Source organism: Arachis hypogaea, chromosome 13 (genome assembly GCF_003086295.3).
Source record: "Arachis hypogaea cultivar Tifrunner chromosome 13, arahy.Tifrunner.gnm2.J5K5, whole genome shotgun sequence".
In the NCBI taxonomy this organism is placed as follows: domain Eukaryota; kingdom Viridiplantae; phylum Streptophyta; class Magnoliopsida; order Fabales; family Fabaceae; genus Arachis; species Arachis hypogaea.
Genome location: NC_092048.1, coordinates 45,569,106 through 45,592,480, shown reverse-complemented (window position 1 = coordinate 45,592,480; position 23,375 = coordinate 45,569,106). Strand labels below are relative to the sequence as shown.

General features: G+C 30.5%; 1 protein-coding gene across 1 annotated transcript; it reads right to left on the bottom strand.

The window, feature by feature from the left end:
* Positions 1-2,158: 2,158 nt before the first annotated feature.
* Positions 2,159-8,264, bottom strand: LOC112738271 (DNA mismatch repair protein MSH2). The gene is made up of 13 exons (XM_025788641.3): positions 7,967-8,264; positions 7,809-7,858; positions 7,438-7,470; positions 6,200-7,273; positions 5,230-5,784; positions 5,048-5,158; positions 4,843-4,932; positions 4,669-4,740; positions 4,377-4,487; positions 3,845-3,971; positions 3,370-3,569; positions 2,974-3,126; positions 2,159-2,643 (listed from the first exon to the last, which is right to left on the bottom strand). The coding sequence occupies exons 1-13, from the start codon at positions 8,019-8,021 to the stop codon at positions 2,443-2,445; spliced, it is 2,832 nt and encodes a 943-aa protein (XP_025644426.1). The 5' UTR covers positions 8,022-8,264; the 3' UTR covers positions 2,159-2,442.
* Between the last annotated feature and the right edge of the window lie 15,111 nt (positions 8,265-23,375).

Sequence of the window (23,375 nt, the reverse complement as noted above, 5' to 3'; positions counted from 1 at the left end):
TTTTTTAAAAAAATAGATGCTGATGTGAAAAATAAATTCCATTGTTTATTATTTGTCTATATTTTAAACGTATTGATACGTATAAATTTATCATTATACCGAAACAAACACCATAATATATCTAAATCTCGGCGAAAGCTAGTGCACTCTAGGCAAAGTAGGGAGTGTAGCACTCTTTAAAAGTTAACCTGCTATCAAAAGTAATTAGGTAAATTAAATTTATTTATTATTGTTATTTTTTTTTTTTTTTGTCATGGGCTGAACAAACAAACCGGCACTAATAAAAAAAACTAATTCGCTCGTTTAACACGGGACTATCTTTACACCAGAAAAGTACTCAAAAAAATTTGATCGACTTCCTCCGTTATTCTGTTATTGTTGATGTGATGTCTTCAAGCATTTTCACTGTTTTGTTTGCTAGCAGGTGCTTCCACTATTGTTCTGTCTAGCCACAGATTTTGACGCTCTTGAACCCACCACATTCCACATCTACCATAAATGGACCTTCAAAGCCCGAAAAATTGCTGCCATAGAAAAGGAAGACGCTGTCTGTCGCCGCTGCTGGTTGGCTAACTCCAAACGTGTAGAAGAACTCGGTCTCCATGAAGGCGCCATGATTCTCAGATGACAACGCAATCAAAGCACAAAATACATGACAGTTACAACAAGTCCATTATCTTTTATTTCAAATTATCCTCAACGTGTACGTAATAGAATGAAAAATTAAAATACAATTATATTTAAAGAATTATTTGTATTATTTTTTATTAATTTATTCAAAAAATAATTAAATTTTGAAGCTAATTGGTATAAAATATTACAGATATAAAACTAAGAAAAATTTTTATTTGTATAAGAATGAGTCTAATAAATAATTATTTTATTTAATATATAATTAAGAGTATTTCTTTTTTTTTTACCAAAGATATGAGACTCGAACCCGCAACCTCTTAATTGAGTATTTCTTTCTTTGCCAACGAGTTATAGTTCAAATGACATAGTCTCTGTATTCACCTAAGAGTTGGTAAAAAAAAAAGAATACTTTTTTTTATTAACTTTTTTAAACATTAATTATTTATTTTACATACAATATAGAAATAAATGAATATAATATTTATTGAGTAGACGTAGTTACGTAAAAAAAAATTATTGTCATAGTATTTGAACCAAAGAAAAAAAAAGTATTATTTTAAGAAAAACTAATAATATATTTTTAATAATATTCTTAATACAAAATAATAAATTTTAAATATTTTTTTAAATAATATATATTAACTAAAATAATATAATTATCCCAAATAATATATTATAAATATAGTAAAATGACATATTTCAATAAAAAAATTGTTAATAAAAACTTATATGAAGTTTTGTTTCGCACAAAATAAAATTATTATATGTTTGTTTGCTTTTTACGTTGTATATATGTTTTTTTAATTAAATTAGTATAATACAAAATCTTTTATCATTCTGTTCATATTTAATGTTTTAATTTTGTTTCTCATAAAATAAAATTATATATATATATATATATATATATATATATATATATATATATAACACAATTTTTTATCATTGTGTTTATATTTAATATTATAATTTTATTTCACATAAAACAAAATTTATTTAAATTTTAATATTATATACATAAATTTTTTAGCATTGTGTTTATATTTAATATTATAATTTTATTTCACACAAAACAAAATTTATTTAAATTTTAATATTATATACATAATATATATTTAATATTATTTTTTTTAAGATTCTAATATATCTTTTTTTCTAGATTTAGTACATAAATTTTCAACTTATTTTTTATGTATTATTTATTTTAATTCTAAAGTCCAATAATTTTTTTTACAGACATGTTTTTAATATTTATATACTATTTTTTTATTTTGAACTTCAGCCCATACTGAGACTTACAAAAAAAATCTAAAACTTATAAAAAAATGAAGAATTCATATTTACGAATTCACAAGGTGTGCAGCACTCCATACTTAACAAGGAGTGTTTAAGGATGAGCCCTAAATCTCAAACGAGATTAATATATAATTTCACTAATAAAATTATATTAATCGTAATATTTACTTAAACTCAAGAAGGGTAACCCTTAACAAATCATAATGGTGAAATTTCCATACTCAGACAAGAATTCAGGAAAAATACTCTGATAATGTGATTAATAACTGCTGTTAAATATATTGTTCAATGCTCCTAGGAGACAAGCCTAAAGTTTACTACGCAAATTAAAATAAAAACATAGATTAGAATATACATATCTATTTTCATGCAGGGCTATTTCAGAAACGTAACCTCCCCAAAAAACCTGCATACAAGTGCCATCCCAAGTTCTATATTTAACACAACCCATGGACACACCAAGACATCAAAAAAGCACTTCAAAATTCACAACATGCAACTCCCCTTTCGGAACAGCTACAAGAATTGTTGCAGCCATCGACAGTTTTCAGCATCCTTCTCTAAATTATCTTTTAACTTCCTTAGTTCCTGCAAAGCTTGCATTTTATCCATGGTTTCTAAAGGCAAATCAACAAACGCTTCAAGGATTTGGCGAGCCTTTGTAACGCCTTGCGACATTTCATCGGGTTCATATACTCTCTTGCGCTTAGAACCAACCTGCATATTCAACCACATAGGTTTGCTTAAATGATGAGACTTGTACTAGAGTTTTATTTATTACAATTTTGCAAAAACGCATGAATTGAAGCAACTATTTCTGACATTGTTTTCAAATTCACATGTCAGACAATTGCTTCCATTGAAAACAATAATAGATGGAGAAAAAGCTATACAAACCCCAAAGCAAATTCATTCAACAATTGAGGAAAACATGTAGAAGGGAAGAAAATGATCCATGAGTAGGAAAGATTACTGCAACTCTTAAAAATAAGAGTCCATACTGTAATAATTAGGGAATGAATCACAATATAATGCTAAATTTTATACCTCATTTGTGGTGTCAGTTAAGGATAGTGCAGAGGGAGAAAAATCTTCCAACTCTGCTGCCTTTTCTCTGGCTAGGGCTACAACACTTTCTGGAAAATTTGCAAACTCGGCAACATGAATACCAAAACTTTGGTCACAAGCTCCTGGTTCAACCTAAGACATAAGAAAACGGGCAAGTTGAAGCAATTTCAGATTGATATGATGCTTTTGACCTTCTGATGCTTCACAAACATAATGGGAGCTCTACAATGTAAATTTGGATTTTTATTTTCTTTTATTCTCATCCAAAGATATTGGAAAGTGCTAAACACTAAAATCAATGAAGTGGCATGAGGACCACACTTCAAACCCAATAAACTAACAAACTAATGCAGAAGCATGTTAGGATGTGTTTACCTTGTATAGCATAGTTAGCTTGCGAGTTGAAGCATCAATATGTGCGCTAACATGATAGTTTGCAACACCAACAATTTGCTTCTGCTGATCATCACTTGCATTTTCAAGGGATAATGCAGTCAGTTCATGAAAGTGGGTTGCAAACAAAGTAGGTGCTTTGATTATTTCAACAATGTGCTCACAAATGGCCCAAGCAAGACCTGCATATCAAATAACAATGTTTTACTGGATATAAAGCAGCTACCATGTTAACCTTGTATGCCATATTAAAGAAAATTTGGACATCAATCAATAATCCATATAATTTTATTTTACTCTTGTATCTAACAACCATATATCAACAAAGTATAACTTGGTTTCATGCAAACAATATAAAGATCTTAATGTGTTCATACAAGAACTCTAACAAATAGGATTCAGATTTAATATATTGTGCAACCAACACATTAAAGGAATTCTGGATTGTGAAACAAACCAAATCCATCATAAGTTGATGTCCCACGTCCCAATTCATCAATGATTATCAAGGACTTGTCTGTAGCTCCTTTTAATATTGATGCAGTCTCGAGCATTTCTTGCATGAAGGTAGAAACTCCTCGAAGCTGGGGATTAAATAAAAGTTAGAATGAATAGTATGATATGATTATATATTTAATTAGTAGCATTGCACACTGTACAATAAACATAAAATTACAACTTTTCATATGAACCTCAAGAATAAGAGAGTAACATTCTAGGAGTGCAAACAGAAGTAATGACTTAGCAGTTGTTAATGTCATTATAGATACCACAATAATTTTGGTTTGTTTCACAAAACCCAGAGTCACTCATTAGTGTTATTTTTCACTCTAATAACAGAAAAGTATATTAAAGTGATACATGAAGAACTAAACTCACTTATGTAATTTAGAGACAGGTTTGCTCCATGTAGAGCAAAAGGCTCAGACAAAACTATTGACAAGAAAAAGTGCACACAACTAGGGCAAACTATATGGTATAGAACTCACTTGACAGTCACCAGCACCAACACGGGCAAAAATGCAATCACGAACAGATATGCTGGCATTATCACAAGGAACAAAGCAGCCAACTTGGGCCATCAAAATATTCACTCCCACCTAAAAAAGAAAGGAAGAAAATGATTACTCAATCTCCAAACCTCTGGTAGCAGGGGAGCAAATCTCCAAATCAGTTATGATGATTCAAATATTCTAAAAATGGAATGATATGGTCTTACAATTGAATTCTTAGGACAATATGCCAGTAATTAATTTCTCTAGTAATGGTACAGAAAATTACCTGGCGGATGAATGTTGATTTCCCACCCATGTTAGGCCCTGTTATTATTTGAAACCAACTTTTTTCTCTGATCTGGTATGATACAAAATGCAAAAGAAAAGCTTAAATCACACTCACCCCAAACTAAAATGAAGAAATTCTACTTTTATCATCAATGATCTCATGAATACTTACAAGCTTACAATCATTTGGTATAAAATTCACCCAGTCTTGTGCCTCTACACAAGGGTGTCTGCTGCCTTCTAAAATAATATCTCCTTCATCCTATTACAGCCAAGATGTACTTCTCAGAAAGAGCTTCCCACCAAAAATGGGCAAAATGACAGGAAAAAGATGCTGTAACTATCATGAAAAACTGCAAATAACCATAATGGAATACCCATGAAGTGATTTCAGGCCTTGTATAGGGTGTCGGGCAGCTGGAAGCCAAATCAGCAAAGCTTAATAACACATCCAGTTCAGAAATCAATTCGGCTAAAGATTCAAACACCTGCAGAAGCAAGATTCTTCAATCTAGGCTACAAGAAACAAATGATCAAAGAACAAAATATATGTACCCACCTCTGAGAATGTTGCAGCAGTTTGAACTACTCTATTAACCAACTCTTTCTGACAGCTCTTGTACTCCTCAAGTACCTGTTGATACTGGTCCCCAAGTTTTCTTAGCTTTGTGTTGGTAAACTTCACTCCATCTTTACGTGTTTCCAGTACAACGAACTGGGAATTAAGCTTCTTCCTTATTTTGGGCTCTTCCTTCTTTGTGATTCTGAAAACATGTCCAAATTGTGTCCCCTTGTCTAACTTTAATGCCTTGTCTACAGGCAGATCAAGATCATCAGCAGTTTGTCTATGCAATTTATGTATTTGATCCTCTAATGACTCCTGCTGCTCCTTCAATTTAGTTAGTGTAGGGTCATAACTTGAGGAAATCATGTATTCTCTGTTCTCCAGTTGATCAAGGTCAACAGACGCTTCTACAAGCCCAATGAATTTATTTAGGTGATCATCATCTGTCCACAACTCAAGAGGTTCCAAGTACCTGCTCTTCATCATTGAGGAAAATGGTCCATCGTATCTTTCTAGGGCGCTTTTGATATAAGGTAGTCTTATACTTGACTGCACTCAAGAGTCAAGACAACAATGGAGTGAAAAGAGAGGACATAAAATTAGCAAAATGTGTACAGTTCTGAGTGAGAACCTACATAATAAAAGGCATATTAAAAAATAACAAACTAAAACATCTCTGCATTTCAGTAATAATAAATAAATTAACCAAGATAAAAAGGATAAAACCCCAAAATTCTTGACTTATTGTTTTATTTCAATAATAACACTTTTTTATGTACTAAAAAGGAATCAATTGCCAAAATACAAAAAGGAAACTATTAATTACAAAATCTGAACTAAAGTAAAGCAATCTGGAAAAAATACTACATCCTTTGCTGGTGGACCACAAATCAAACCTAAGACAGCCATAGCAAAGAAAAAAAGAAATACGTATCTCCTAATAATGCTTGTAAGTAAATTCTACCTGATAAAGTTTAACAATATGTGCAAGACCAGCTCTCCGCTTCTGAAGATTGTGTACCAACCGCTCAATGTCTGATATTCTTCTTAAATGCTGCCTCAGATCTTGCCGAAGCACAGTGTCCTCTACAAATGCTTGTACAACATCAAGTCTCAAGTTAATTTCATTAACATTCAACAAGGGCTGTTTTAGCCACATGTGCAATAACCGTTTCCCCATTCCAGCTGTACAGGTCCTATTCATTAGACCGAACAAACTAAAATTTTTGTTTGCATCAGTTTTGCTTTCAAGAACATTGAGTGCCCTCATGGCTGCAGAATCTAATCTCATATAACTGTCAAGACTGTACCTACGAAGAGTATAATTCCCGTAATTGCTCTCATCTGCAAGTAACTCAGCATATGATAGTAATGCCCCCAAAGCCCCAGGTGCAAACTCAAATCCAGACACTAAGTCTCGAACTGGTTCAATAGAACCTTTAACAAGTCTTCCAAGATCCTGTACCAGATCCCGGGTTTTAAACTCAGATTTCTTTCTCTCAGTTAACATCACACCACATTTAGTCAACGCATCGCACAGCATTCTATTTTCAGTAGATTTGCCACTCTCACTAGGCAGAAGGCATTCTTTGCAGCCAAGACCAACTAATGCCGACTCCACATTCGTGAAGTGACTGTCATCAAGGAATTCAGCCATCCCAAGTACTCTCTTAGTTAAATCAACAAATGATAACCCAACAGTGCACCCATTTTCACGATAGTTAAGTGATAATGCAACAACAACTGGAGAATCCTGCATCTCACTGTTAGCAAACAAAACATCCTCAAAACTGCCAATATTGCCAGGCGTTCCACTTTTGACCAATCTCCAGTTAGAACCACTACCCTCATAGAGTTCAAGGGTATGGTCTGTTCTCTCCAAAAGAAGATCACGAGCAATTGTTTCAAACATGGTCCTACTGACACTTACACTTGAAAGAGGATCCGATCCACTACCCAGTTGCCGCAAGACAGTAGTAGTGTGGTAGTAGGTCTTCGCAATGAAAGTTGCATTTTCACCATGAGCAGTATAGTAGTCCTGAATAATAAAAATGAAGAACCAACTAAGAAAATACAGCAAAAATCTGCACAAGTAGCACTTTCATGAAAAATAAGCTTCAAGTATCATACTTCATCAATACAAAACCAATATACCATTGAAATCACAATCAAGAAAGGATGAAATACCAGCCATTAACTTACCCTGCGATCAAAAAACCGGATGGCCCTCGAGTCCTGTAATAGAAACAAGTGAATAAACAAAATAAATGAAATGCAGAGGGGAAAGAAAGCAAATAGGGAGGGGGGGGGGGGGATCAACATTTAAAAAACATCTCAAAACTACAAACTACAGTGAGGTGTGAGCAAAGGAATAAAAAGAAATGGACTGTGTGCATGCGCGTCCATATCCCTTTTCATCATGACATTGATTTTAAGTACGAGAAAGCAGTACTAAAGGATATACATTTTCCCTTCTGATCAACAGTTTCAAAACAATCAAATTTGAAAACTAAAAACGGTTTTTGCCCCATAAAATACTATCAAATAAGACAAGACAATAAAGAAATACTTACATTAGGTAGGGTTTTGAAAAATGATAGAAATCCTTGGGCTTGCTTCGTGTCTGGCAACAGTTAAAACATTAAACAAACATTAGCAACCTTCTGATTATCACAAAAAATAAAATAAAATAAAATAAAATAATTAAAAGGAATGAAATGGTAAATTATACCTAATTTGAGCTCAGGGAGCTTATTATTACTATTATCGTCGAAGGCTTCAACCATTGCTTGCTGGGAATTAGGGTTTCAAAACGAAAACTGAAAAGGCGTAGTTTGATTGTACTGTGAAGTGTGAAGTGTGAAGGGAAGAACGTATAATACTAGGAAACGAAAAGTGCGTCTATGAAGCTGGTGGCGGGAAATACTCGCGGGCTTTCGCGGCTTCGGCGTGCCATGCACGCGCCGATACCAAAACACTTGCATTCGCAAATTGCAACAGAAGGCGTAAGGGCTTTCTCTTTTTGTCATAGTTTTATGCGTTGAATACTTTGGGCTTATAAAAACTCTTGAAGCCCATGTAATTCTGGTCATGTTAAGCCCCGGGTTTTGAAAAGTAATATGCGGATAGTTCACCCAACAAAAAAAAATAATATCCGGATATGAAATCTTTTCTCCTTGAAGAAAAAGTATTTATATTCGGTTATCCGCTTAAATAAGTGTTAGATATTCAAATCTACTTTGTGTATGTAGTAATTTATTGACTAGCATCAACCCTTAAATTGAGCTCAACTCTGGGACGGAATAGTTTTTGGCCTATCAAATTAAAAGATACCATAGGCAACCAAAAAAATATTTATATAAATACAAATACAAGTTTAAGAGTTGAATTTTATTAATTAAAAGTATAAATACAAGACTTAATACGTTTGGATGCATGTACAAAATATACTATCTAAAATAGGTACTCTATAAAGCACAAACACTTTATTAAATTGTCGTGTTCGTATGTCGAACATATTTTTTTCACGATATTCATCTGATACGCGTATTTTTTTATCTAACCATGTCTTAATAAAAGATAAAAAAATTCTTTTTCGGATACATTTGGACACACCTAAATAACATCATTTGTTAGTGTGTCTAATCTTATCTTTAACATATATATATTCTTGAAATGAGTTTTAAAATAGTATATATTATTATTTATTAAAATAAAAAATATTTTAAATACTTTATATAATTAAAAAATATTAAAAATAATTTAAAAAATTAATATATATTTTATTATCAATAAAATATCAAAATATCATTACAATTTATTTAAAAAATAATTTATATTTTATGTATATGTCGTGTTCTTATGTCTTATAAAGATTTAAAATCTGTATATCTACATATTTTATATTGTGTCATGTGTGTCCGTATATTATAATAGGTACCTAATTAGTAATCATAAGAAAATACCTAATGTTCACGTTTAAACACATTCGAAGGAAATATTGATGAAATCTACTTATGATAAAATTTTATCTTATATTTTACAAAAAAGAGGTATATAAATGTCACATTTTAAATATTTTAATTATTGAAATTGTAATATCATGTCATGATCTATTACTTTAAGGTTTTTTTATGGTAATTATTGTTACATATAGGTCATCAAGTGGCGGATGGGATTGAAAATTTTCAATGTGACTTCATTCTGATTAATATTTAACTTCATTTGTTTGATTATTAATTTGTATAGATATAAAATACTACTAAATTTGTTAGAAAAATAAGAGAGAATAGTAGAAAAAAGATTTGTGTATATTTATTAAGTTATTTAAAATAATACAACATAGAATAGTATTTATAGGTATTAAAAGAATCGAAATAATAAAGACATAATATGATAATATCCTATAATAAATATTTAGATATATTAAATAATACTAATTGATCTTAATTATATTCTAACAAAATTAATGTACAATCTCTTTATAAGAACAACTACTATGTATATAGGGCTGGGAGTGAGTCAAGCCAGCTCATGAGCCAGCTCGAGCTCGACTCGTTAATAGCTCGATAAGTTAAGCTCGTGAGCTGGTGAGCCAAGCTTAAGCCTGAAATTGAGCTCATAAATTAAATGAGCCGAGCTTGAACTTGGATAAGCTCAGCTCATTAGCTCGTGAGATGACTCGATTATATATATATATATATATAACAATCTTAATTATTTAATATTTATATTTATTTTTTACATATAATTTTAATATAGGACATAAATAAAAAATTTATAATTTATTGATAGATAAACAATATATAAAATTAATCTTTTCAAATATTTTTAAAAATTTATAAATTATAATTTATTGATATAAAATTATAGATTATGTATTTATGTTTCTCTTATTTGAGCCAGCTCGTGAGTTCGAGCCAGCTCGTGAGCTTTTGGTGAGCCGAGCTTGAGCTTAAGAAATAAGCTCGATTGTTAATGAGTCGAGCCATGAGCCAAGCTCAATTTTTGTGAGCCGAGCTTGAGCTTGGTCTAGCTCGGCTCAGCTCGGCTCACTTCCAGCCCTATATATATATATTATCAACTGATTATTGTTGTTGATATTGACAAGAAGATGTTATTAAATGTTTTAATCATATATATTTATTTTAAAAGTCATAATTTTATAGATAATTGATGATGTTTAAACAAACAATACTCATACACAAAAACAGAAGACCCTAAATCTGCTTTGTAATTGTTGAAAATTAGGCTGAGTCAAGGACACATTTCAATTTTCCAAGCATACTTGAGAAAAATTCATATTTTTATAATATTATTCTATAATTAGTAATTAGTTGTCATATATATATTCCACGTATTTTAGAGATGAATTCTAAAATGTTTATAATTAAACAATAATTTTTGAAATTAAATTATATCCACTCAATTTTAAGATAATTAATTGTACCGAAATGTTGTAAATAGACAAGTTAATTGTCCCCACCTCTAATAACCTATTCTCTTTGTCCACGCCAGACACCACGAATCATGAATCTTACTTATGCTGATATGCATTCACTTTCTTTCTGTGTAGCCATTTGCAACAGTTCACTATATTTATGGCACACAAAGTATATTGATATTGATTTCAAACAGTGTTAGATATTTAAGTTCAAGAGCTAATAAATAGTGTCCTAGCTAGCTAGGTTCTAAAATAAACCTCTTCGAATATGTGGATTTGGTAATCCTGCTCAATGATGTTAACACAGTAACTCAAGATAACACTACTTAGATATATAGCTTGTATTTGATGCCACTAGCTTCTCCCTTTTTGTCCCCTGTTCATAATTGATAATATATTCCAACAATTTTAAATGTTCTTAAAATACCAGTCTTTCAGTAATTTTAATAGTTGATCTTAATCCAAAAAAATTATTTGTGAAAGGTTCTTAACAGTAAAAAATTCTAACCGATAAAAGGCCGAATAAAATATAAATATCTTAAACCAGTAAAAAATTCTATAGCACTCAACAATGAATACCCCAACTATAAGCAAAATATGTGTATATATAATTGTTAAGAAAATGAATTAACAAGTTAATATGTGTGAAATAATATAACTGTGTGTGTTTGCTTTATACTTTGCTAAAAGGGATCTTATTATTATATTTATTATATCAAATCTAATTATTAGAATGGATACTTTGTTGAGTTGTTGTGTTTGCGTGTCGAGCACATTTTAAACACAATATTTATTGATATTCGTTCGATATGCGTGTTTACTGTGTCCAATCGTGCCCGGACACACTTAGACACACCTAAATACAATTATGCATCAGCGTGTCCAATCTTATTTTTAACATATATTCTTGAAATGAGTTTATAAATAATATATATTATTATTTATTAAAATAAAATATATTTTAAATACTTTTAATCATTTAAAAAAGGCTAACTATAAAATTATTTTATATTTTATATATACCGTATCACTATATTTTATAAAATTTTAAAATTTATGTGTTCACATATTTTATATCGTGTCGTATTGTGTTCCGTATTTATATCCGTATCCGTATTCGTATTCGTGTATCCTAAATGGCAGTCACCATTCACAAATCACAAGCAAAATCAATCAAATGCTTGTTAGAAATTGGATGGACATATAATAGTGTACATTATTATGTCATTATGATGGATTGTGCAATATGTATGGTATTCTATGCAAGTGACCTTAAATGGATCATGCTTATAATATGATGGTAGTGCTTTACATATATGTGTTTTTGAAAATGTGTTTGATATGTGGTCCTAAAAATTAGTAGTGTGTGTGTTTATACAAGCAATTGTTAATAGGAATTGAAATGTTGAACTTAGCCTTTTTTTTTTTTTTTTTTGGGTTTCTGGCTATGTGGACAACCGCATTAAACCAATGGAGAGTGGCATGTTACTTCGTCAGAAGTTTGGATAGGAATTAATGATGTTGTGAGAGTGAAAGGTCCTTAATTTGACTTTGTTATAATATTTTCTTTGACTATTTGGCCAAATAGATAAATATAATCAAAATTCGTTACTTATTAATCTAGCTAGTAAATAAATATGGGTCAAATACGAGGGTTTTGTACGGATACGTATTTAATTTCAATCATGTTTAAAAAACAAAAAAAAATTAATTAAAATAATTCAAAATATTTTATTTAATATTTAATTATTTATTAATTATTATAATTAATAAATATTAAATAAAATAAATTTAATTTTTTTTGTCAATCTAATATTACCGTATATATTTAGTTACTTGAGAATGTTGGATATAAATGTTTGTCCCTCAATCAAGGATTAATATCAAATTAGAGTCTTAGGCATGAAGCCATCGGTTAATATTAGGAAAGTCATACCAATGATATTTAATGTTTGAATAAAATTATCTTCAATAAAATCTTTTTTTTAATATTTTGATATATTAAGGTTTTGATAAGATTTAATTATTTTATCAATTTTTATAATTTTATCAAATTTATAATAATTAGATTTTTATATTTTTTTAATTTAGTTTTTATACTACTTTTAATTTTGTAATTAAGTTATTTTTATGTCAAAAACGTTAAATTAACAAAAAAAAATTTTCAAAAAATATGTAGTCAAATATCTAATTAAATTCTTAATTATGAATACTTTCAATTTACAACAAAATATTTAGTTAACTCTATTATTCTTTATATTGAAAATGACCTAATTATAAAATTAAAAATAATATAAAAATTTAATTCAAAAAAATATATAAAAACTTAATTATAAATTTTATAAAATTATAAAAACCAATAAAAAATTAAACCTTTTAAAAATCGTAAAAGTAAAGAATTTATCACATTAAGATAACATTACGACCTAATGTATATATGTTTTATTTTCAGATAGTTAAATTCTGGATTCAAAAAAATTCTAAACAATAATATTAGGGAGAAAATAAAAAATTAGTCCAAGCTATCTAAATTTATCTTATTTAATATTTATTAATAAAAATATAAAATATTATTGAATTCTAAACATATAGTGCACCACCACCACCACATATAAATCAGGCTCAATATACATTTAAATTTTTTTGGTAATTAAGTCTAATTAAATTGGTCAAATTCTAACAAAAATTAATTATATTAGTAAGAGTGTGTCTACGCACTCTAATTTTCTACTAACATGAAGTTTGTATCTCCGTTCTTCCTCTTTTTTTCTCCTCTTCTTCTTCTTTGTGTGTTTCCTTCTTATCGTCTTTTTTATTACTGCTGCAGATGTCTGTATTTCTTTTTTTTTTCTCTTTCTCTTTATAGTGATTTTGCATCATTATAAATTTTTTCTTTTTTTGTTTGATTTTTTTTTTTTTACAAGAAGAAGATGAACAAGAAAAGAAGAAAAAGATGAGATGATGATGATGATGACGACAAAGAAGAAGAAGAGGAGGATGAAGAGTTTTGAGTTATGCAAAATTTATTAAAAAATAGCATCGAAATTTTTTAACCATAACACAAAAACTTTCTTAATTTATTAAAAAATAGCATCGAAATGTTGGCGTTACTTTTGTCTGGTGGAAGTCGATAGTGACGTAACTCTCCTACCCTTTGAGCTTGGCCAACTGGAGTTCTACGAGGCACGGAGGATTCCGGACGTTTTTTCTTTCAGCAGTTCGGTCAGAAAGTTTCTCCGGAATTTCAAGTATTTCGATTACGTACGAAGGTAGGGAATTTATTTTTAAAGATAAACGTTTTTAATTTAGAATGCCTACAAAATTAATTGAATAATTGCAAATATATATATATATATATATATATATATATATATAATAGTAATGTTATTGAGTATGGATTATTGCTGTGAATGTGACTGTTTTCTGATTATTAAGAATTTCGCTGATTTGAGAATTGTTGAGAAAAAGGCTAGTGAATTGTTGAGGAACAGGGAACCCGAAAGGGTGGTTTAGACCGAATTTTAGAGAGAATGCCGCCGAAATTTTATAAAATCTGAGGTTTTATTTGAAAATTTATTTTAAAAGATTTGGTTTTGGAAAATTAAATTATTTAAAATATATTTAGTTAAGAAAAGATTTATTCTATTTTAAAGTTTGATTTATTAAGAAAAATATAATGTTTTAAACCCAATCTTTTAAAGAGAGATTTTGTTTTAAGTAAAGATTTGAGCTCGGTTTATTAAGAAAAGGAATCTCTGCCACAGGAGAGCAGAGAACAAGGATTTAAAGAATATATTAATTAATGAAATGTCTGCCACAGGAGAGCAGATGTGATATTGTTTGGGCCTTAGTGCCAAATGTAAAGTGGGGACGCCCACACACTGAGAACTGTTTTCCAGATGTACGCTTATTGATTTGGAAAGTCACACTGTATGCGGCCTGGCCGTACGACTTGTAAGCACACTGATGCATCTGGAAAGTCATACCTGGGACTTGTGCCTGGGTAATGTCGGGAGCGGGTAGGCAACCGACACATGAGCTCATGGCCTGCGTTAGGGATAGACATGCATCATGTTGTTTGCATATTTGCATTTGATTGCGCTTGCTTGTCTTATTACTTTGTGATTGTACTGTTTGTCTTGTTGTGACTTGCTTGTACATTGAATTGAATCTCTTGCTTGCACTACTTGTTTGTGAGTGTATTAAAGTGATTACGAGTTGACATTTGACTGAGGATTAACTATGTGGCTGAGAGACAGAAAATGTGACTAGTTTTTATATTTAAAATTTGATTTGAGTTTAGAGATTTTTTTTAAAAAAAAAGAGGTAATTTGTTAGCTAAAGTAGAACAAGAGTATTTTCAAAGGGTTCGATAAAAAATACAGTTTTATTGAGTAAAGTTAATTATTTGCATTTTATTCCATTACTTTTACGGCATTCCCATTCCCTACTGAGAACGTGTGGTTTGTTCTCACCCCAAATCTTCCACTCTTTCAGTGACACAGGTTCGGAGATTCAGTAAGAAGCTGCAGACGATTAGTAGATTTACTTGTGATTCATGTTGTTTTTATAGAGTTCCCTCGTCTTTGTTGCTTTAGGGTTTTTATTTTATCCAGAGGGATAGATATTGTATTTGAGTTTTACATTGAATCTAATTGTATAGCATCTATTATTATTAATAATTATGTGATTATTATTATTTGAAGATCTTTTGTTATGTGAATTTAATTACTAAAATCTTTTTCTGAAATTTTCTTAAAAACTGAAACGCGATATCGATATAAAGGTTCAATAGTAAATTTATAATAAAGGCAATCAGGTCCATAACGCTTTACTTTTGGTACGATCATGACGTGCTAAAAGTTAGGGTGTTACATTATGGTATCAGAGCAGTTCGTTCCCGTTAGAGCCTTGGGAATGGACTGACTATGCTTTACTGCATACTCTGACTATGCAGTAGGACTTGTCCCACAGACAAGAGTTTGAGTTTCAAATGCATGATTGTCTATTGATTAATTCTGTTAGTCAACTAATGAATCTCTCATGGTATTAGGTCTGGCTAACTTAATACTAATGATTCATGTATATGGAAACACTAATGGATTATCATAGACGAGATAGAAGTAATAGGTAACGTGAATCATGGGGTTTGAGAACGTTAGAAGTAAAGTTTTAGGAAAACGTATACTCCTTATTCGTGTTAAAGTAGTTTGAAGTCATTTTTTCCTTACTTGCTTGTAGAGAAATTTTTGTTTCGAACTTCTTTCTTGAGATATGTTTTGAATAACTCCCGACCATATCTTGTCATTTATAAGATATGATTTCCTTCACATGAAATGGACATGCCAAATCTTTTTCTTTCTTTTTTTGACGTTTTGAAAGTGAAGTTGATGCAAACCTTTTCTATCTTATATCAATTTTCGAGGACGAAAATTTTTATAAATGGGGTAGGATGTAAGACCCAAATTTTCAAAAATTAATTTAATAAAATAAAATTTAATTTAGTTATTATTATTATTATTATTATTATTATTATTATTATTATTAAAGTTTAAAAAAAAAGAGAAAAGAGAAAAAAGTGGCCGAAGCCATTTGGGAGAAGGAAAGAAATGAAACGTGTTTTAATTTCATGCATATATACGTGTGTAAGATTATAAGATCATCATGCATATGTATATATAAGATTATGACACCTAAACCCATGAGTTGTGTAACATTTTCTCCTAAACATGATCATTAGTTCTAAACTGGCCTTGCATGCCTCATTTTCTAGTAAAGCTAGAAAGAAAGAACAGAGAGAGACCGAAGCTTTATGAGAGAACCGTAAAATCCTCTAACTTTTTGGCCTTGATTTTTTGCGATCTGTAACTCCAATAAAAAATCTAATCTGGTAAAAGTGTTCGTATCTTCCTCCTTTACGTGTTGGCGTTACTTTTGTCCGGTGGAAGTCGACAGTGACGTAGCTCTCCTACCCTTTGACCTTGGCCAACTGGAGTTCTACGAGGCACAGAGGATCCCGGACGTTTTTTCTTTCAGCAGTTCGGTCAGAAAGCTTCTCCGGAATTTCGAGTATTTCGATTACGTACGAAGGTAGGGGATTTATTTTTAAAGATAAACGTTTTTAATTTAGAATGCCTACAAAATTAATTGAATAATTGCAAATATATATATATATATAATAGTAATGTTATTGAGTATGGATTATTGCTGTGAATGTGACTGTTTTCTGATTATTAAGAATTTCGCTGATTTGAGAATTGTTGAGAAAAAGGCTGGTGAATTGTTGAGGAATAGGGAACCCGAAAGGGTGGTTTAGACCGAATTTTAGAGAGAATGCCGCCGAAATTTTATAAAATCTGAGGTTTTATTTGAAAATTTATTTTAAAAGATTTGGTTTTGGAAAATTAAATTATTTAAAATATATTTAGTTAAGAAAAGATTTATTCTATTTTAAAGTTTGATTTATTAAGAAAAATATAATGTTTTAAACCCAATCTTTTAAGGAGAGATTTTGTTTTAAGTAAAGATTTGAGCTCGGTTTATTAAGAAAAGGAATCTCTGCCACAGGAGAGCAGAGAACAAGGATTTAAAGAATATATTAATTAATGAAATATCTGCCACAGGAGAGCAGATGTGATATTGTTTGGGCCTTAATGCCAAATGTAAAGTGGGGACGCCCACACACTGAGAACTGTTTTCCAGATGTACGCTTATTGATTTGAAAAGTCACACTGTATGCGGCCTGGCCGTACGACTTGTAAGCACACTGATGCATCTGGAAAGTCATACCTGGGACTTGTGCCTGGGTAATGTCGGGAGCGGGTAGGCAACCGACACATGAGCTCATGGCCTGCGTTAGGGATAGACATGCATCATGTTGTTTGCATATTTGCATTTGATTGCGCTTGCTTGTCTTATTACTTTGTGATTGTACTGTTTGTCTTGTTGTGACTTGCTTGTACATTGAATTGAATCTCTTGCTTACACTACTTGTTTGTGAGTGTATTAAAGTGATTACGAGTTGACATTTGACTGAGGATTAACTATGTGGCTGAGAGACAGAAAATGTGACTAGTTTTTATATTTAAAATTTGATTTAAGTTTAGAGATTTTTTTTTAAAAAAGAGGTAATTTGTTAGCTAAAGTAGAACAAGAGTATTTTCAAAGAGTTCGATAAAAAATAAAGTTTTATTGAGTAAAGTTAATTATTTGCATTTTATTCCATTACTTTTACGGCATTCCCATTCCCTACTGAGAACGTGTGGTTTGTTCTCACCCCAAATCTTCCACCCTTTCAGTGACACAGGTTTAGAGATTCAGTAAAAAGCTGCAGACGATTAGTAGATTTACTTGTGATTTCTGTTGTTTTTATAGAGTTCCCTCGTCCTTGTTGCTTTAGGGTTTTTATTTTATCCAGAGGGATAGATATTGTATTTGAGTTTTTACATTGAATCTAATTGTATAGCATCTATTATTATTAATAATTATGTGATTATTATTATTTGAAGATCTTTTGTTATGTGAATTTAATTACTAAAATCTTTTTCTGAAATTTTCTTAAAAACTGAAACGCGATATCGACGTAAAGGCTTAATAGTAAATTTATAATAAAGGCAATTAGGTCCATAACGCATTACTTTTAGTACGATCATGAAGTGTTAAAAGTTAGGGTGTTACAGGATCTTGTTAAGAAAATAAAATAAAAATTACGAGAATGTGAAATAAGAAGAGGAAAAAGAAAAAGAAAAAAAAAAGAAAGGATGATGATAAAAGAAGAGGAAGAAATAGAGTTTTAAATTCTGCAAGATTTATTTAAAAATAGTATGAAATTTTTTAATTGTGATATATAAATTTAGTTAAGTAAATCCACGAACTTCTAAATAAGTATGAGAAGATTATGTCATTTGAGTTATAATTTGTTATTTAATTTATAATAATATTAGAACTTATAAAATAAATAGAAAAAATACGATTTAAATAATTAATTCAAAAATATTATTTGTAGTTCACAGAAACGTACAAAAACAAAAAATAAAAATAAAAAAAAATTCACCACCAACAACACACATCAGTATTATTGCGTTACTGAATTTGAATGTTGGGTGAGGCAGAAATAGACTGAGGACTAACATATACAGTTATACACAGGGATCCAAATGCAGCCGAAGACACACAAGCAATTTGATACAAATATTTTGAAAACAAAACCCTAACATACACAATTATTTATTTTAAGTAGATATATAATTAAGCCACTTGATATACGAAGACAACAAAGAAAGTTTAAAAACAAAAAGGAAGTCATTTGAAAAAAAGCATAGACGTTCTTTATAGATTATTCTTTACACTTTTGTTTTACCTTTTGGTGGTGGAAAAATGATAGATCCCTTTACTAAGGGTATATTTGCCTTTGGGCAACCAAATTAAATTTCGAATATTAGAAATTAAAATAAAGATATGATGATGCTCTTTATATAATGTGATTGATAATATCTACTTAATTATTTATTTTTCTTATTATCAGGAAGAAAATTAATATATATATATATATATATATATATATATATATATATATATATATATATTATTTAAATAAGAAACAATATGATGCATTGCAAATTCTGAATCAACTCTATGCTCCTTGTGACCTTGTTTAAAGACTATATCATGTCAAATAATTTGTAATTTGCCATAAACCATCACAAAACATATTGTAAATTAAAAAATGAACTGCAACTCTTTATAAAATATAGACAATTTCGATTTTCTCTTGATAAGTGTCTTTGCATTAAATTGTAACCATTTAGTGTATGTCTTCTTGTGTTTGTTTTTATTTTGTTTTAGATGGATGGTGATTGTCATTTTTTTTTTACTCTTATGAAGAGTTTGTAGCTCTACTTTTAGATTATTTTTCCAAAGTAAAATATTTCTTAATTATTGAAAACAATTAAGTGTTTTCATTCTGTAAAATAAATATAAATATTTTACATATCGACTAATTGAAATATATACAAAAGAAGCCAAAAACACTGACCAAAGATATAATAAAACATCAATGGGAGCCACTTAAATAAAGATGTTAAAAACGTCTTCTTTTTAAAGATATTTTTTAAAAATTAAAATTTAACACATAAAATAAAATAAATTATATTATTTTTATTAAAATTAGATCGGACAAATCAATTTAGCAAAAAAATTAATAATTAAATTTTGAACCGGTATAAATTAATATTTTTTTTAAAAAATTACTGTAATATCCCTATTATAAAACACAACTAAAATATCCCTGTTATATATATATATATATATATTTTGAAAACTTTAAATTCTAACCCTATAACGATAGAGAAGAAAAGGGCTAGAATTTAGGATTCTCAAAATTAATATATATATATATAATAGAGATATTGTAGTCATTTTTTATAAAAAATAATATTAATTTAGACGGATTCAAAATTTGATTCACTATTTTTTGATAAAATTAATTTGTCTGACCTAATTTTAACAAAAATAATATAATTTAAATTATTATATATGTTAAATTTTAATTATTAAAAAATGTATTTAAAAAAAGACGTTTTCTGCGTCTTTATGGGAGCATCTCCAAACATTAATAGGACTATAAAAGTAAATAAAAAAGACATAATATAAATTTTAAAAAAATAATGAAAATAAAAAAGAACAAATGTTAACTATGTGCTACTAATTATTTATTATTTATTTTATTAACAATAAAAAATGTTGAGTAAGAGTACATATTATTTTTTGAATTAAAGATTTCATTCTAGAAGATAAAGTAAATGTTTCTTCCTTTAGATTAATAATTAAAAATAAATGTCACTTTAATTTTATTAATTTAATGGTAAAATTCACTTATTTTTTATCTTTTAAAGTAGGTTTTTTACTTTGATCTAAACCTTATAATACGATCGAAGAATTTTAACACCGCTCAAATCAAGGCAAATGAGTTTTTTTTGTAATAGACTTTAAAAGAGAGTATTTATTTTACACAATGCTTATGTAATCCAATAAACAACTTTTCTTGATATGCAAGTAAACTAAAATGGGCATTTCTTTTTTTTTTTCTTAATATTTGAATTATAAAATTTTTAATTATTATTTTAAATGTTATAATTAATAGAAATAAAATTCACAAATAGAATGTTTGTAAGTTACAATCATAATATAAAATTAAATTATTCGTGGTCAAATTTTTCATTTAAAATTTCAATTTATTTATGTCAAATTTAATATACTTTATGTTTCTATTTATAGTAAGTTATTAACTTACCTAGAATTATTTAAATTATAATACAGCATATAAATAGAAGATTGTAAAGAGCTAACCCTTTGTAATTTTTTATTATTGTGCAATAAAAAAATTTTCATAACAATTTTTTTTTCTTTATCTTATTTTTTTATTTTTCTAATCTACTATAACTTTTCACAGCTTAAGTTTTTACAATAATAATATAAAGACAAAAGGACAAATAGGTCCCTGAGCTTTTGGCCCGTGGACATTTTCGTCCCTGAGCATTTGAAAATACTTTTAAATCCCCGACCTTAGCAAATTTTGGACGGATGAGTCCCTCCGTGGACTTGCCTCCGCCGGACCCATCGGAGAAGTCTGATCTGGCTCCCCTGAGGATGACGTGGCACGCTTGGTTGACAGCTGGACTGCTGAGTAGAAAGCTCCCTTCGAAAATTGGACAATGAAGTCCCTGCACCACTAAACTACGTCGTTTTGCCACCCTACCCTTACAATACAAAGTCTGTTACAATACCTTTTACACCCACATCTCCCCTTCTGAATTACAATTAACCCTAAGGAATACCAACGTTCATCATACTCTGTTTCTCCCTCCAAAAAGATCACAACCCAGAGCTGAGACGTTCGCCGTGTGGAGTGGCTGTCGAAGCGGCGACCATTGTTGTCTGAGTTGCTGGCTTCGTCACCGAAGGTAAGAACTCTGTACTGTAGCGTAGTTAGTGGATTGTGAGGTTAAATATCACTGCAAGTATGAAGTATGATGTGAATGGACTGAGCGTGCATGTTGATAGAAGTTGTGAAAAAAGTAATCGAAATTTTGGGTTGAAGTTAAATCACAGTTAGGGCCCCGAAATTTTCTCGGTTATTTTTCGTTTTGGATGTTGAAGGTTCCTGCCTTTTAATATGTGAATAGAGTAATTCTTGATCATTGTTTACAGTTTTCCGTTTTTCTTGTGTCAGATGGTTGATGTGTTTGTAGTGCCCGTGTTCCACCATGGAGGTAATTTTGTGAGAGAGAGTAATGGCTGTCTGGTTTACAAAAATGGAAAGGTGGAGAAGTTTCCAGAAATGGACCTGGACTTCGTTAATTTCGGAGACTTGATCACACTGTTCAAGGGCTTGGGGTACCAATCATACAAGACAGTTTATTGGTATGATCCAATGAGTCCTGATATTGAGTCTGGGCTGCATATTCTCACTGGGGATGCAGGGATTAACGAAATGCGAGAGAACAAAATGAAGAATACAGAGACTGACGAGTTTTACCTATACTTTGATCACCCGGTTGATGAACCTGAGATTGTGGAGAATGCTGGAAAGCAAAGTAAGAGTCCTGATGAGGGAGAGGTTTTGGTGGATGACCAGAGTTCGTCCTCTGATGATGGGTATGAGAGTACGGAGGATGAGCCCTACAAACCTCCACCTCCCGGGTTTGAAAGTGACAGTGATGATGATGATACAAGTGCTGATGATGAGGGTAGCAAAAGGCAGAGAGTAATGAAAGGAAAGAAGAAAGCTGTGTCTCCAAATAAGACAAGTGCAAACAAGACAGGTGCTAAAAGAAAGAGGAAGACGTGGAAGAAGATGGGACAAAGCAGTGGACCCAATGAGCAGCAGACCAGAAATTATGTTGGGCCTGATCCTAATGTGCAGCCCAACAGAGGCCCACAGCCCAACATGGACCAAGACGTTAGGTTCTATGAGAGCTTGATGCAAGATGATGATGATGACCCGGTATATGACTATGAATCTGAGACTTTACATACACCTATTTCATCAGATGATGAATCTAGCAAGCATAAATTCCCTGAGTTTGATGACGATTATGAGCATGGAGAGGGGAGGTTTAAGTTAGGGACAAGGTTTGCCACCATTGACAGATTTAAGGAAGTTATAAAAGACTCATTCATTGCTGAGGGTAGGGAGCTAAGGTGGATTAAGAATGACAAAGAGAGAGTGAGGGTGGGATGCATGGATGATGAGTGTCCGTGGCTGGTTCATTTATCATACAACAAGTCTTTGCAATGCTACCAGGTTAAGACTTACAAGAATGACCATACATGTGCAAGGGACATGGGAAGTAATGCGGCTGATCAACATTGGATTAGCTTAAAGGTTGAGAAGAGAATGAATACACAGCCTCATATGAGGACAAATGAGGCTATTGACTTCCTCAGAGAAGAATTCTCACTCACTGCACATCCAAAAATGGTGTACAGAGCAGTTAGAGAGGCAAGAGAGAGAATCATGGGTAATGAGAGGGAGCAGTATAGTAATGTTAGAGATTATTTGTTTGAGATATTAAGAAGCAATCCAGGGTCCAGGGCAGAGTTGTGTGTCACTCCTATACCTCAATCTCCCCCTGTTTTTGATAAACTTTACATATCATTAGAAGCATGCAAACAGGGGTTCAAAAGTGGGTGTAGG